General features: G+C 37.4%; 1 protein-coding gene across 1 annotated transcript; it reads left to right on the plus strand.

Moving 5' to 3' along the window:
• Positions 1-4,591: 4,591 nt before the first annotated feature.
• Positions 4,592-10,793, plus strand: olfml3b (olfactomedin-like 3b). The gene is made up of 3 exons (XM_058373261.1): positions 4,592-4,790; positions 5,502-5,787; positions 9,563-10,793. The coding sequence occupies exons 1-3, from the start codon at positions 4,689-4,691 to the stop codon at positions 10,345-10,347; spliced, it is 1,173 nt and encodes a 390-aa protein (XP_058229244.1). The 5' UTR covers positions 4,592-4,688; the 3' UTR covers positions 10,348-10,793.
• The last annotated feature ends 6,156 nt before the right edge of the window (positions 10,794-16,949 follow it).

Genomic DNA, 16,949 nt, shown 5'->3' on the forward strand with positions numbered 1-16,949 from the left:
TTTAAATGGTTCATAAATTAAAAACAAAACAGGTGAGCTTAATCATGAGACATTACATTTCAGCAGACACCCTTGTCCAGGACTTACAATGTATCTCCTTTACATACATCTGAGCAATTGAAGGTTAAGGGCTTTGCTCAGGGGCCCAGGAGTGGCAATTTGGCAGACCTGGGAATCAAACTCACAACCTTCTAATCAGTAGTCCAACACCTTAACCAGCTATGACATCCCCTACATTAAAGAGTTAGGGAAACAGGAAACAGCTTGACTAAAGGGGTCTGAGATGCTGCCATGTTAGCCTCTGCAGGGAACATGGCTTGGAACAGGGACTAGAAGGCTACAATGTCTGCCTCTGCAGGGACTGTGGTTTGGAACAGTCTCATCATTATATCAGCCTCGGTGTGTGTGGCTTGGCATGGGAGCTTGTCATGTCAGCCTCAGTGCAGAACAGAGCATGGAACAAGGCCTGGAAGAAGGATTGAGCAAAGCTTGGGAGGCCACCACATCAGCATGGAACAGGGCTTGGCACAAGACTCGGGAGAATGCAATATCAGCCCTGGAACAGGGCATTGAACAGGGCCTGGGAGGCCACCATGTCCTCTGCATGTCCACATTTCATCCAACTTGCATGAATTTCATCACAGCAACTCATAATGTAAGTCAGTACTGTGTATAGCCATGGTCCTGCATGCACAACCTGACAACATCTGGGCATGCTCCTGATGAGATGGCGGATGGTGTCCTGGGGGATCACCTACCAGACCTGGATTAGGGCATTAGTTTAGGGCATGTTAGGGGTCCTGTAATCTGTAGTGCCACTTGGTGGCTTTGGATGCTCTGATACACAACGTCCCAGAGGGTCTCAATTAGATTCAGGTCTGAGGAATGCCATCAATGCCTTCATCATCCAAAAACTGCCTACACACTTTGGTCACGTGAGGTCAGGCATTGTCATGCACCAGGAGGAACTAAGGGCCCTCTACACAAGCCTAAGTTCTGACAGTGGCTCTGAGAATTTCATTTTGTTTCCTAAGAGCAATAAGGGTACCACTGACTAACATGTGGATGTCTGTGCAATGGTTTAAGGATATTCTTCCCTGGACAACTGCTGACCTCGCAAACCAGTTATGTTGAATGATGTTGTAGGTAGCATAATGTTCTCCGTGGCATCTCCAGACACCTGTCACACGTGCTTAGTGTGAACCTGCTCTCTAATGTCACCATTATAGAATCTGTTTCTGACACTTTGGGCTCTGGCAGTGCTCCTCCTCACGCAGATGCTGGTCCAGCTGCAGTCCTCATGTAATAGCCCATCTATCAGTATCACTTTCATGCAAATGAAACTGTACTGGGAGACACACCAAACCTTCTTATGATGGCATGTATGGATATGCCATCCTGGAGTAGCTGGACTACTTGTGGGAACTAATTAAGTTGCAGGTATTGCCTCATGTTTGCAGTAAAAATGGCCTTAACAAAACACAAAACTAGAGACAAATCAGTCAGGAAGTATAGGCAGAGAGTAATTATCTGTATATATATAAATAAGTAGTTGGGTAGATCATTTAATTATGTCAACAATACTTCTTAATGTTCTAAACATATAAAACATGACTGAGTCGAAGCAAAAATACCATTCAGTAAAATAAAGTTCTGTGAACATTATTTTAGTTTACTCAGACTGTGTCTGAGGCTAAGTCAAGCTTGTTTGTAAACCTACTGGAACATCCAGGCAGTTAGGTCTTACAATAATCTAGTCTAGAGGCATGAACTAGTTTTTCTGCAATGTGTAGTGATGCTATGTTTCTTATAATTTGTTTTTTCTTAATACATTTAAAAAAAAATTCAACAATTCAACTAATTTTACTGTAATGACTCGTCGGACACCGGGGTGTTAGAATCCATTTGCAGATTTATTATAAGGACAGCAGGCAAAATCGTAGTCGAGGAAACGAGGCGAAAGGGGTCAAAAACCAGAAAACAACACTGAGAACAAAACCGAAACTCAAATCCGAAACTTGTAGTTAATAATAGAAAAAGCAAGGTCATACACGGGCAAGCTAAACACTGACTAAATCAAGGCTTAGCAAGTAACTGAACAGAAACAATGCTTCGCAAAGGAGCTGAGGTAACACTGCTTAAATACGCCAATAAACCGGAAGTGGGCAGAAACGGTCAATATTCGGGCGATGGCTCCCTCTGGTGTTCAGGCCCTGAGTGCCTTGTGACATTTACTCAGAGATAGCATATATAAACAAAAACGGCAGTGGGCCTATAGCAGAACCTCAAACTTTATATTATTACTTGTATAGAAATCACAGTTTACAGCGACAACCTAACAACTATCAGTCAAATAAAACCTGATCCAGGAAAGAGCAATTCACATAACTGCAGCAACAATTTCTAGTCCAGTGATAAAGTATAGTATGATCAGTGGTTTCAAAAGCAGCATTAGGTGAAATAACACATGCAAGGAAACACAACCCTGCTCATACAAAATATTGCTTCTGAATAAAAATATAGGTTTTTATTTATATTGCTGCTTAAATTAAAGAACAAAAGTTAAAGTACTGTGAGTTAGTGCAATTAATGAACAATTTCTATTAAGGAAACCTGAGCGATTGCAGACGTTAGGTGTTGTCATTGTCTTAACATTAACAGCAAGAACTTCCAGTACTTTTGTTACTTTATTACATTTAAACGTAAGTCCAATATTAAACCGGAAGTGTGTCACAAAACAAGGAAATGCGAGCTATTACTTCTACCTCCGAAAGAGTTGTCATACATGACTTATGGTTTTGTCTAGTTTATTCTCTGTCATCTTTTTAGTGAAATTGTTCCTTGGCATAATTAAATGTGGTTAAACTTATTTGTTTGAAACATGATATGATACATGTAGTTCATGAAGTGTGGCCTTTTTTGTTTTTCATGTATTGAATATATTTTGTATAATAACTTTGTCAACGAAGTAATGGCTTTGTGGATCAACAACAACTCACAAAATTTGTTTATCTAGTCACTTAGTTAAATATTTGATGTTTAAATTGAATTAAAAGTTTATTTTCTGTTTATATAGAGCAACAAATGTCAACAGAGAGTGCAGTGAACACTTTGAACTGTTAATCGCAATGATTTGTTTACATTTACTTTTATGGAATTTGGCAGACACCCTTATCTACCAATGAATACATCAATACTGGTCCTCTAGGACACATACTGTTTGCATCAATACTGCCTCCATAGACCCTTCCCACTTTTCCCACCTCACAATTATACCTAAGGAAAACAAGTTACTTATTACAAACACTTTATGTTAAAGCAAAGAGTAACACATTAGACTATGTTAGCTGCCTTGTTTAGGATGCAGTACTGGGTTTGTCATTTTGAAAGGCTACTATTCATGAACAACTATTTCTCTCAACACACAACCTTCCTTATTCGTTAGCAAGTAATGCAGCCATTACACAGTGTAGGAAAACATATTTTGAGGTTAGAATCTACTGCAACACAGATTTCTCTTTGAATAATCATTTACATATCCCAGCTCTCAATAGGGATCAAAGCAAATGGTTATCAGGAACTATGAACCAGCTCACAGCTGGTGGTCGACTCCGAGGATTTCAATGTTTTCACCTCAAAGCTTTTGCAATGTCAAACCTTCAAGGTCTGCCCACTAAAGGACTTTAAAACTGTAACGCAAGTTTCTTTTCACTAGACTTGGTGACTACAGTATCACCGCAGTGTGTTCTGATCTACTATAAAACAGTCCTGCTGAACACTACTTCCGAGTCCCCTGGTCTGCTTCGTTGAATTCACAACAACAGCTTGGACAAATTAACCATCTGACTATGTAAAATCTACAGTTTCCTCTCTGAAGTTCTTGTTACCTTTCTAATGTGTGCATATGGAAAACTAGCTAACCAGCTTAAATACACAGCCAGGTGCATGCTACATATTTATTAACGCACCCCAACCTTGTGGTATAAATGAGTTAAGAATAAATGAATTTGAAAAACTGACTGAAGTTTTATTTGGTTTGTGATTTAAAACCTACCTAAAAATAGATTTTGACCACTGCTTAGCTAGCAAGTCTTTAGGCTGTCTCATATTCCTGTAACAATAACATTTTTGGTATAGTTACACACAAACAACAAATATACCAATTTGTGGCAAACTCAAAAACTTCTGAAAACTGTAAAAATTAACAATGTCCTCTTTCTTTCATAGGATGTTTTGCATTAGCAAATTAGCATTAGCATATAACAGAATATTGCTGGTAGTTGGAGCATTTCAGGTTAATATAGCTTTAATTATCTGGAAATGATAATGCAACTGAGTGCTGTTGATATTTAGAAATGGTATATCAGGATATTTCTAGGAAGCTTTCTCTCTGCAGCAAAAATAGTTTAAACTGTTTTTCATGTTTTTATTGACATGAGCTAAACATAAAACAATGTAATTTCTCTATTAAGTATTAGCTTGGACACTTAAAATTACAGAAATGGAGAGTGGAAAAAAGTTAAGAAAAGAAAAGCTATGGCAGTTCCAGATGTTACAGGCTCCTCCTATATGGCTTGTCAAAACATTCCAGTCCAAGTGAGCACAAAGTATGAGCTTCCTCCCTCTCCGTGCACTTATACCACACACACACTCACAGGCAGCGGACTAGAACTTTCCCTTTTTGGATCATGAAAGTTCTTCAGTTTTTCGTTGTTTTACTTGGTGGACTGGTTGCAGCACAACAACATGCCTTAATAGACTACTTGGAGAGGAGACTGCTTGCAATTGAGGTAAGCTTGCCTGTGCTCCTGTTGCCTGTGCTCCCAGCTATACCAGCACATCCAGAAATCCAAAGAGGTTGGCTTTAACTGGAATGAGAGGCACATTCAAAGGCAATTCCATTTATATGTGCATGCATGAGTCTTTGCGACTGCAAACTGAACGTTTGACCACCTCTGTTTATTATTTCACTTCTTAAAAGTGTCTTGCAGTGATAACACAAGTCTACTCAGACACAGACACACAGATGTAGACATATAATATAGAATTTCATATTCTACCTTTTTATTTTTCTGCTCTTTCCCAAGTCCGTGTGTCTTTCCATTCTCCCTCCCTATCTCCTTCAGTCTCTTGGATCTCCTAAAATGTTAGAATGATTACTGTGCATTTATGCTCCAAATATTAAAATATTTTTTTCCAGCAACTCACAGATGAATTAAGTTTCTTGTTTAGCAAAAGGTTATGAAGCCAGTCTTAAATGTGAATGTAGAGGACAGAGTATGAATCCTCAGATGTTATAAGCATAATGTACAAAAACAAATATGAGTATTGAATTAAGTAATGAATTACTACAGCAGAAGCTATAAAACTATATCAAGGATTGTTCTCAAAAGGTAGTTAATTTAGATTTTATTTGTACTTGTTTAGAAATCAGTTGAAAGTTCTCTAAGCATTTAAGCAAGCTTAAATTTGTGTGACTCTTCACCTTTCTTTATTGCAAGGATCGTATCTCCTTGTGGCATGAACAGACAAGCCGCTACACTTCAGAGCTGCATGAGTTTAAGCAGCAGATTGTAGCTCAGCTTGAGGGCCTAGACAAGAACAAAGAGACACTGAGGAGTGAGCTGGATGCAGTGGGTGTACGTGTTGACCGGGTGGAGCGCGAGATGGATTATCTTGAGACACAGAATGGAGCACAGCCCTGCGTAGATGTGGATGACAAGCTGGTGGAGCAGCAGGTGACTGTGGCCAAAGAGAGGAACAAGTCCAAATATGCCAAGCTAACAGGTATAGCCACAATTTTCCATGAAAACAGTGATTTTAATTTCAGTTACATACATTCAACATGAAAAAGTTGAAAGGTTTTAGGTGTATCTTATACATTTTTTCAGCTAAAAAATTTCCACAATATAAAATAATGTAATATTAATGTTAAATGAAGTTAATGTTAAAATGTTAAATAGGAAATTAATTATCCAGACATAAAAAAGAATGTTCACTTTTTCCAGAAAAGTGTGGGGGCATTTTTCATCTCCTATTCATATACAACTTGGGCTGACTATATTTTATTTTTGAACAATTAACTTGTAATATTGAAGGAATGAACATGTAAAGTGAAGGATTTCAATAATTCAGACAGATGTATTTTAAAATAACTGATGCCAAGATAAAGGCAAGAATTTTTTTGGGCCTAACAGGTCAACAATGACAGGCAGTTTGATGAAGTTTTAGTAAGGCTGGTGCGAATAGCATAGAAAGTGTTCAAGCATGTTTCTAGAAATCCTCTTGGGAAATATTGAGAACCAAACTAGGTACAACTGGAAGACTTCAAGAATTCAAATATACAAAACCATGGGATTATTTTTTTGCATTCACTTTCACATTCACTGTGCAAATCCAGTTTATTGTTGCACACTTCAAAGAAAAGCAACAAATAGCAAATCATTTAAAAGTACACAATCACTAAAGTTACACAGGAAACATCACACATGGTAGCCTGAATATATTATAAATTTCATTTAAAGTCTTAAGATCATTTACCATACTTTCCATATTTAATAGAAGTACACTGTGTAGTATTACATTTAGTACATTTAGGGATCATGGTTTTCCAAGGTTGGCGTGGAAGAACTTGAGTGGCTTGCAGAGAGCCCTGATCTCAACCACACCTTGGAATGGACACTGGATTTTGGACTGCATACCAGTTAACTGGACATCACTGCAAGACCTCACAACTGCTCTTATGGCTGACTAGGCAGGCCTCACAGGCACACTCCAAAATCTAGTGCAAAGCCTTCACAAGATAGAAGGGGTTATTACACCACAGTGGACTAAATCTGTTTATGTTTGCAAGGTGTTTTCTGGGTGAACATCCTTCATGAATCTAATTGAGAATATACAAACGTGAACAAAACAGGAAGACTATTAAGAATTTACAGTACATTACATTTATGGTTTTATGGTTTGTAGTTTTTGTAACAACAAACACATTCTTGCCACAGATTGAAATTCAGGTAGTTAGACATGCCTGCTTGAACAATCTTAATGACTGAAAACACACCATTATACTAGTTGGGGAGGTTAGTACAATATGTAAATCACAAGACATTTTTTTTAATAACAAAGTGTTAACTTAAGCTTTAGTCTTTGTTTGAAGATAGCTAAAGACTATACTGTTCAGACAGCTAGGGGAAATTGTTCCACTACTTAGGAACCAGGACAGAGAAGAGTCTTAATTCATGTCTACCTTTTACCCTGAGTAATGTTGGTTCCAATTGCCAAGTAAGTGCTTTAAGGTAGGTGGGAGGTGATCCATTTTTGAAGGCAAGCATCAGTGTTTTAAACCTGATTTGGCCAACTGCAGTAAGGAACCTGTTGCAGAAATCCAGTCTCAAAATGATGTGTGCTGAGATGTCAAGACATTAGTTGTCTGTTGATAGCCCAAGGTTGCATACAGTAAGAGATAATGACAGCTGAGATATGTCCAAGGAACATGACCTTGACATGAGGTTGCATCTAAAGAGATAGACAGCTCGGTTTTGCTGGAATTATTTCAGCTGCTGATATGCCATTTACGATGTGATGTCTGCCAGACATGCTAAAAGCCACATGCCATGGCCTGGTGTATTGTGTATACATATACACCAATCAGCCATAACATTATGACCAAGTTGAGGAAAAATGGGCAAGAGTAAGCATTTGAGCGAGTTTGACAGGGGCCAAATTGTGATGGCTAGATGACTGGATTAGAGCATTCTATTCTATGTTAAGAGGATTCTATGCAACCTATTAAACCCTATATAACCTGCTAAACGCTCAAACGTTTCTATTGACATGCAGGTCTAGGTCTTTTGTATTACTTGCCTGATATTTTTAGTTAAACAGTATTGGAAGTATTGGCCTTTATATTAGCTTGTCAGAAGTCTCTTTCAAGTGTGTGTAATATACAAATCACTATAAATGCACTTATTGCACTATACTTTCTTGCAGAAGAATTACTAAGCATTTGAGGATAAAGTCATTCATACCCCTTCATTTTTTCATATTTTGTTATGTTGCAGTTTGATGTTACAATGTTTGAATTTTTTCCACATCTACACTCCATGTCCTTGGCTAATTTGCCTGAATAATTAAGGACTAAACTCTGCCACAGAATTTAATAATTTCTAGTACCAGTGGATATTTTTGAACAAGCCCTTTCATGGATCACACCATGAAAGGGAGACACCTGGAACAGTGATCACAGGCAAGTTATGCTCCTACAGCTGCATGGCTTCATCCAGGGACCCACTAGACCATTCCTATTACGAGTCGAGGGACAAATTACAGTACTGACAGCACAAAGCGGCACAAATGTATAAAATGGTATCATACATTCCCTGCTGGTTCCACCAACCTCCTCTACCCTTACCATTGCTACACCAGCATAAACTTTTTCAGCAGTTTGCTTTACAGTTCTTCTACAGTTTTATTGTCAGATTGGATGCGATGGGCTAGCTTTTCTCTCTATGTGCAACACTGAGTTTTGGGCTCTGATGACCGTGTTAGCAGTTGTTCATTGGATGTCCTTACTTGGACCACATCTGGTAGGTGCACACCAGAAACACCCAACAATACCAGTCATTTTGGAGATGTTCTGACCCACTCCTTCTAGCTGTCACATTTTGGCAGTGGACATGCAGGATAAACTGTGGGAAGAAGGCAAGCAGGTAGAAACAGTGTGATGCTGTGGGCAAAGTTCTGCTGGGAAAGCTTGGGCCCTGGCATTGACATGGATGTTCCTTATACATGTCACACCTGTCTAAACACTGTCTAAACATTTTCACAGGCCAAGAACACTGCTTCATAGCAGTGGCATTCCCTGGCCTCTTTCAGCAGGATTTGTTCAAGAATGGTTGAGGAACTTGATAAAAAGATCTTGTCAGTTCAAGGTCTTGTCTACCCCTCCAAATTCCCTAGATCTAAATATGATTTAGCTTCTGTAGGATGTGCTGCACAAAAAAGTCAGATCCATGGAGGCCCCACCACTCAGTTTACAGAATTTGGTTCTGCTGCTAAAGTTGTTTGGCCAGATATCACAGCACACTTTCACTTTCATAGGTTTTGTGGAGACCATACTCTGACAGGTAAGATCTGTTTTGGCTGTGCAAGGGGGACCTACACAATATTAGGCAGGTTTTTTAATGTTAGGGCTGATCAGTGTGTATACTGCCTACCAGGAACACCCAAAAAGACCTGTCATTTTGGAGATAATCTGACCCAGTTGGCAAACTATCAGCATAAACTTTGAAAATCGATCATTCACTTGCTTTACTTCACCTGTCACTGATTTAAATGTTATGACTGATGTTTGTGTTAGAATCCAAAGGATTCTGCATGAGATCCACTTTACGATTACTACCAGGAATATCATAATGTAAGTCTAGATGTTACAGGTCTAGATGTTAAAAATATGCAGTCTTGACTACAAATCTGTTATGCTGTCAACTATTCTGGTGTTTTTATATTCCTGAATAAATTAACTGACATATAACCTATTATGTAATCTTTATTGTCTTCAAAGATTGCAGTGACATGGTGTCAAGCATTAAGGGCATGAAGATTCTCAAAAGGGTTGGTGGTGTTAAAGGCATGTGGACTAAAGACATGGGGGTCTCCACTGGTAAGGTGTACCTCTTCAATGGTACTGGGGAGGATACACTCTATGAGTTCAGTTCTGTGCGGGACTTCACCTCCTCCCTAGGCATTGCAGAAGGCAAAGCTGTCCAACTTCCCTCCTCCTGGCAAGGTATGGGTCATGCTGTGTACAAAAATCACCTGTATTATGTAAACGTCAGTGAGGAGATAAGGTTGGTGAAGTTCGACATACAGAAAGGTTCTGTGGTTGACAGTGCTGTCTTCCCAGCCAAAGACCAGCTCCCAGTCTACAGTCTTAATTCCGAGACCTACATTGACTTGGCTATAGATGAAGAAGGTATGTGGGCCATTTATGCCACAAAGAATAATGAGAAACATGTGTCATTAGCCAAGGTTGACCCTCAAAATCTGACCATTGTGCAGATGTGGGATACACCTTGCTCAAGGGAGAATGCAGAGGCAGCTTTTGTAGTTTGTGGCACGGTCTATGTAGTCTACAACTCCAAGCTTCCCAGCCGCTCCCGTATCCAGTGTGTTTTTGATGTGAGTGATATGGTAACCAATGATGATGCACCTACAGTGTATTTTCCAAAGCGTTATGGCACTCACTCAAGCCTCAAATACAGTCCCATGGAACAGCTAGTCTATGCTTGGGATGATGGGTACCAGATTCTTTACAAGTTACAAATGAAAAAAAAACTGGATGTGTAGACTGTAATGAAATGGCTTGCGACCAACATAAACAAAATCTGGTAAACCAGGTAAACCCTGTTTTGATGCATTTATCTACGAGGAGTTGCTGAGATTTTAAGGTCTAAACTTTAATCATTTATCTGATCATAACCAGATATTTTTAATTTTCTATTATAAAGTCTTTGCAATAGCACATTTCCCCCATTTATATATATATATGTAATGGATTGACAGGGTCAATAAGTATTACACAATGTTCATTTTATATGAGACTAGGTATAGGTTTATAGATAAAGCCTTGTTCTACTGTACCAAAGACACCAGATATTCAAAATGAAATACCTGTACACTAATTTGCAAATGCTTGATCTTTATCCTTATATCAAGTTTAACCATTTTCCTTTCTGTATCTTGTTGTAAACAACTGACTGTTGAAACATTAAATTGAAATGAAAATAGAACAACATTTCATTGTTATTTAATCATATTACTAAAACAGACCACAGGCATTTAAAATGTTAAGGAAATTAAGTTTAAGGAAATCTCAAGTAAACAAATGTTTGCCACATTGTTTGATCACATTCTAAAAAATAAAAACTGAGATAACCAATTAAATAAATCAATTTAATCACAAATATGAAGTATAAATATTGAAACTTAATTCAGAACTATAAATTCAATCCAAATTCTTAATATAAAAGTGAAATAATAGTTTAATAGTTTGTATCCTCTCTGGGTTCTGGGCTTATAAAGTTGCATAAACATTACAACAGTTTAAATCAGTAGGTATGTTTTATTAACAAGCTGAATTAGCATAATAACATCCTCATTGACCAACTCTAGTTCATTTTTACAAATGTCACTCTTAATGTTTAATGACCTAATACAAACAACACAGTTTAACTGATCATTCCATAACCTCCTACAACCTGGCATCAACATATGTGGACATCACATTTTTGGTTGTGTGCACCATAATACTTAATTCTTTGTAACTAGAACCTGTTGTACACAAAAAAAGTGGCTTCATGTTCAATGATAATATCTGGTAATTATATTTATTGGCTCCTCCTAACCCCAAATAGGTAGAAGAAATCTAAAATGCAAGCTCAGGTCTTGGGAGGTTAAATGATACTTAACAAAAATAGTATCACAAGACTTCAAATCTAAAGATAAAATAAAGAGTCACATAGCTGGAGAGAAATATGAAAATATATCATATTGTTTGCCAATCAGAAAGACCACCATTCAGAAATTGTGTGTGTGTGTGTTGGGGGGGGATCGTAGACATTATAATGATTTTTTTAAGTTTAAAAATCTTAATATTCACATTAAAGAAATTCATTTTTTTTTATTTAATTTCAATATCTGATTTATCCTTGTGCCTCCTGGTGGTCCAGCAACAGGATCCCATGCTTTCATTGCCACGGCTTGGGTTCAAATTCCTGGGCAGGGAGCTAACCCAGCCACTGAAGGGTTAACTCTCAGTGCCGGTCCCAAACCCAGGTTAAATTGGAGGGTTGCATCTGGAAGGGTATCTGGCATAAAACCTGTGCCAAATTGAAACATGCAGACCAAATGATCCACTGTGGCGACCCCAAATAGGGAGCAGCTGAAAGAACAACATCTGATTTATCCTTGTCAAGGTTGTGGTGGAGCTGAAACCTCTCCTTGTATTTATGGGTGGAATACTTCATAAATAGGACATCAGTCCACACTCAACTTAATTCACACATGCAACAACAGGCAAGTTATCTTATCCAGGCCATCTACTGGCATATTTTTGGGAGGTATTAGGAAACCAGAGAAACTATGTGGAACTATACTGTATACTGCAATGATTAATTATGAGAATCACATTTTGCACTCAACTGCAACTGTCATGACATACAGTAAGGAATGAATGGTTCATATCTACAAAAACAGAACAAAAAAAAACAGAACAATTAATATATTTTTTCAAGATTAAGCTATCTAATGTTACAGTTATAGACCTGATCAGAAATTACTGCAAACAGTGAAACAATGCTTTCTGACAAATCCAGAATAATTAATTAATCATATCAGACATAGCAGCTGTGAAGGTTCTGGACACTGGAGAACTAATCAGTAAACAGCTGTAACATCATAAATCCATTAAACATAAATAGGAGCCAATGTGAAACATGTATAGTGAATCAATATTGCCTTAATTTTGTCAGATTATCTTACCTATTTAGCATATAGCAATACTATAGCAATTTAGAACTCTATGGCAATTTATACAAAACAAAAAGTAAATGTAAGTATATTAATTTCTCGCTGATTAAAGGTTAAAATCACACTATATAATAGTTTATCATGGATAACAAAAATAATTAAGAAATTTGCTTGGGCCAGTATTGGGGTATTTACCTCCAAATCAAGGAAACAGAACAGGAATTACAGCACTCTTCCCCAGTGGGCAGGTATCCAAAAAATAAAAAATAAAATAATTATGGCCACAGAAAAACCAAGCCAAAGTAAAACCAAAACTGTGGTCAAATGGTTTGAAAAAAAGTAAAGCTATTACAAAAGCTAGGCCCCAGTGGCAGTACAAAAAAATAAATGTTAAAATAAAAATACAACAAAAATAAATAAAGGAGTCCATACAAAAGGGCATCCAAGCCAGGCTAAAAAATATAATAATAAAAAAAAAAAAAAAAAGTTTGAAAACAGGCTAAACAATAACAGGACAAAAATTTAAGAAAACAGAAAGGAAACAGCAAACTAAAATCAGGAACTCAAATGAGGCAAAATAAATATATACTCAGAAAAGAGGATAAAGGGGTGTACCAAGGCAACAGGAGAAGCTGGAGACATAACATCTGGAGACAAACAATGTGCAAAGAAACCGTAAAGCAGAGCTACTACAAACAGGAAACCGTGCACAGGTGATAATTATAATAACAACAACTAAAAAAAAAGGCACAATGAGGGCCTGTAGACACTAATAAAACTGTATATATATGTATGTGCCCTTGAATTTATCTGGTAATATAATGTTTAACTTACAAATCATAGTCCATGACTCGACCCATGTTTTCTGCAGGAGTGTCAAAGGTAATTGCTATATTGAAAGTGGGGTTTAAAATGTTCTGTGTTGTGGTTTTCTTCTTTTTCAGTCACTTTACGTCACAAATCAGTGATATTTTCACATATGGATCTGCCAACAGCAAAAATAAATAAATAAATAAATAAAAGTGTTCCATGTTTTTCATGAGCTGTGTGTTGGTGTGATCTTTTTGCACATAAGTAACCAGTTATGTCGTTGAGGTTCTGCACTTGATGAAAGTAATCTGTCCTGCAGTGGGCACGAAGCAAAAGGAGAATAGGATCTCCCCCAGATTAACTCGAGCCATTTACCTATTTAACTAATTGATTCCCATTTATATAATGTTTTCTTACAGTTGGTGATTACATATAGAAAATATATTGTTGAATTTAATCATACAATGCCTTACTAAGACAGGACACATAACATGAGATACAGCTGTACACAAAAACTGCATAGAAGTACAGTTAAAGTATTTGTTCATTTTGGAGTCAGTTGTCAGAACACTCCAAGCAGATTATTGGTATACCAAATCTACCTAAATTTAATTTTACAAATCTTTCAGAGTTTGTGCCAAATACCTTATGTCAGCAAGTTGGCTGATTCAGCACTAATGCATACTACCTCTGAGTCATTGTGCTGTAAATATAAATATTTTTGGGACCTTCAGTTGCATTTACTATGTATGCAGCTAGAGGCTAACAAACAGCATATATTATATGTGTATGGCTTTGATTAATAGTCCGAAAGCTGTAGATTACTGAAGCCATGAGAATTTTTCTATTTTTGAGGCATCTGTGTGTACAATGAAGAAGAATTTTTTACTTAATTTGTAAATTGAAAAAGTAACAATGTAGAAACAGTACATGATTTTATATGCATTAAATTTTTATGGTTGTTTTATTTTATCTTGTCTTATTTTACCAAATTTCTTTGCTAGAACATGAAAGCATGTTATTTTTAATACATTTTATATGTTTTAAAAGGACACAATATGAAAAGAACAACTAGTTTTTCAGCAGCACAGATATTGCATGAGGTCTTAAACAGATGAATTAAACCAACAAGTCATCAGGTGAGAGGATCAGGGTCCTGACACAACTTAATGTATTAAGAGTGTATTTGCTTACACTAATGGTATACTGAATGTCTCTTTATAATGCCTCTTCTCTCCATCAAAAGATAAGACACTTCAAAGTGGTTATCAGATAATACCTAGCCGGTCATGTCATGTTGTGCAAAGTGGTCATAAACAAATACACCCAAGTCTTGATCTTGCCACAGGGTATGGCTGTACCGTTCTTGCAAAATTGCTCAGACTTCTGCATATTCTGTTAATAAATCTGGACAATTTAGGCACAATACCGCCAAGTGAAGCTGTTGTGCAGGTGCGGAAATTAAGCAATTTAGTCAACTATTTCAGCTAACTGTCACAACCCAAATATTAGTGTAATAGTTCATGAAAACTGAGAAGTCCTTGTTCAGACCTGTTCAAAAGGGTTGGTTTAGTGCTCTGCCATGCAATGAGTATGTCTGCTGTTTTTTTCTTTGGGCCCTGGGACTCGCTTACAGTGGCTAAAATGAATTCATGTTACTCTATCTGCACCCTTCAATGCAGTCTGCATGGTCAAAAGTACCTGGAATGGTCCCAGTCACCGGCAGGCTTTCTAGCTTTTCCTTAAGAAATCATTCACCACCACCCAATCACCTGGCTTGAGATTGTGCAGATCTGTTTTCGTATACTTTGGTGATTTGAGACAAAACAGAAGACAAGTTTGCACAATAACACAGCATTTCAACATCAGTACTTAGCAATAGGAGTAATTAGTAAAAAGCCCGTGGTATACCAGTATCTAAAGATACTGTTGTACATCCCTCCTTTTGATGTGTGGTCTCGCCCATGCATCAACTTGTATCAAGAATAGTAAGGAAAGTTTTTCCACACATTCTGCTTTTCTTCATGCTGCTTTTTTTCTGTTGTGGATTGCTTTGGTCAGCTGTGGGAGTACATGTATTCAAAGTACACAAAGTCTCTTTGCACACAAAGGATTTTTGTGTGGCTGCTTTTGCTGCTGCATCTGCTTTGGCATTACCCTGTGAAACTGAATCATTTTTTCCTGTATGTGTTTCACATTTACATATAGCAATAGATTTTGGTAATAGGATTGCATCCAGGAGCTCAGAAATCAGGGCAATGTGCATAATTTATTTATCTGTAGAAGTAAGGAAACTTCTACATCTGTTAAAGTGATCAACTCTGCTGCTTCCTCAGAGAGGTGTCCAGCTTTCACCATTTCATGTTGTGTGACTACAACATATCCTATGCAGCTACAGCCTGTTTTATGGTTTCTGAAGGCTGGTATGTCCACAAAAAGGTCAAGATCTGAATTCTGATTCAAGATTTGTTATTTTGTGTCAAGAGTTGTGTTTTCTTTTGTTTGTGTTTCTGTATGTTCTGGTTTTTCCTCCCTCTGTTTTTTCTCTCTCCTCCTACTCACCCCCTTTGACAGGTAATTAATTGTCCTCAGCTGTTCCAGCTTACTAGTCATGAGTGAGGCCGTATAAAGCCAAGAAGAAAGAGCTTGAGAAAACTATTTTCCTCCCAAGAACTTTCTCCAGAGCAATGTCTTTGTCCTGCCCAGCTTGTTGCAGCACCTAGTCTGGTTGTTAAATTTTTCAGCTACTAATGTTACCAATTACCTTCATCAGTCCTTTCTATTCTTTGTTTGTTTTTTTCTTTGTTTGCTATTATAGTATTGAGCAGATTAATAAGCTACCTTAATGGTTGCTTATTTGTTTGTTTATTTGGAGGCTGTAGGGAGGTGGGTGCCCTTTTTGTTTGTTCTTTTGGCCTTGCCCCTCCTGAAGTTGCCATCTTTATAATAATAATAATAATAATAATAATAATAATAATAATAATAATAATAATAATGTCATTATTGCCATTGTTCCCTGTGTTGTAAATAAAAATCTTGAAGATACTTTGTTCTTGGTGTTAAGGCTAAGGAATAGTGATCTTTAAAAACATAGTTTTTTCTTTTATTTTTGTTGCTTCCATGTACACCCCTAGAAACACCCCTACAAAACATAACACAAATATCATTAACATGTGCAGCACAGTTCTGTTGGTCACCGTCTTCTGTGTGAAAGGAATGCAGGATTTAGTACAGTACAGCATTTCACTTTAAAATTTGGCATTTCAAGTAATGCCAGGTTCATAGTGAACGAATTTCAGAGTCATCGGATCAGCATTCAGTCTCTGCTGTATTCACACTGCATGATGGATCGGTGACAGGAGGTTTCATACTACATGACTACACAATAGGAAGAATCACCGACAACTCTGGCACGCAAACTGCGTTTCACAACCGAATGTACACAAGAAATAATATGGAAATAACGTAAGATCACACGTGATGTCAGAGTTCTCGCGCGAGACTGGAAATGTTACCCCACAAAAAGTTTGCAAGCCAAATGGTCTGTACAGGGAACAACGATTGTGCGTTTTGCATAATTGAACAAATGAATAATTCTGCAACATGCTGCT

This window comes from Hemibagrus wyckioides, linkage group LG21 (genome assembly GCF_019097595.1).
Source record: "Hemibagrus wyckioides isolate EC202008001 linkage group LG21, SWU_Hwy_1.0, whole genome shotgun sequence".
Classification (NCBI taxonomy): Eukaryota; Metazoa; Chordata; class Actinopteri; order Siluriformes; family Bagridae; genus Hemibagrus; species Hemibagrus wyckioides.

Bases quoted from the DNA above. Each gene is read 5' to 3' on its own strand.
- olfml3b (XM_058373261.1), top strand. From the start codon at position 4,689: ATGAAAGTTCTTCAGTTTTTCGTTGTTTTACTTGGTGGACTGGTTGCA. The intron at 4,791-5,501 runs GTAAGCTTGCCT...CTTTATTGCAAG, and splicing joins GGAGACTGCTTGCAATTGAG to GATCGTATCTCCTTGTGGCA. The intron at 5,788-9,562 runs GTATAGCCACAA...TTGTCTTCAAAG, and splicing joins CAAATATGCCAAGCTAACAG to ATTGCAGTGACATGGTGTCA.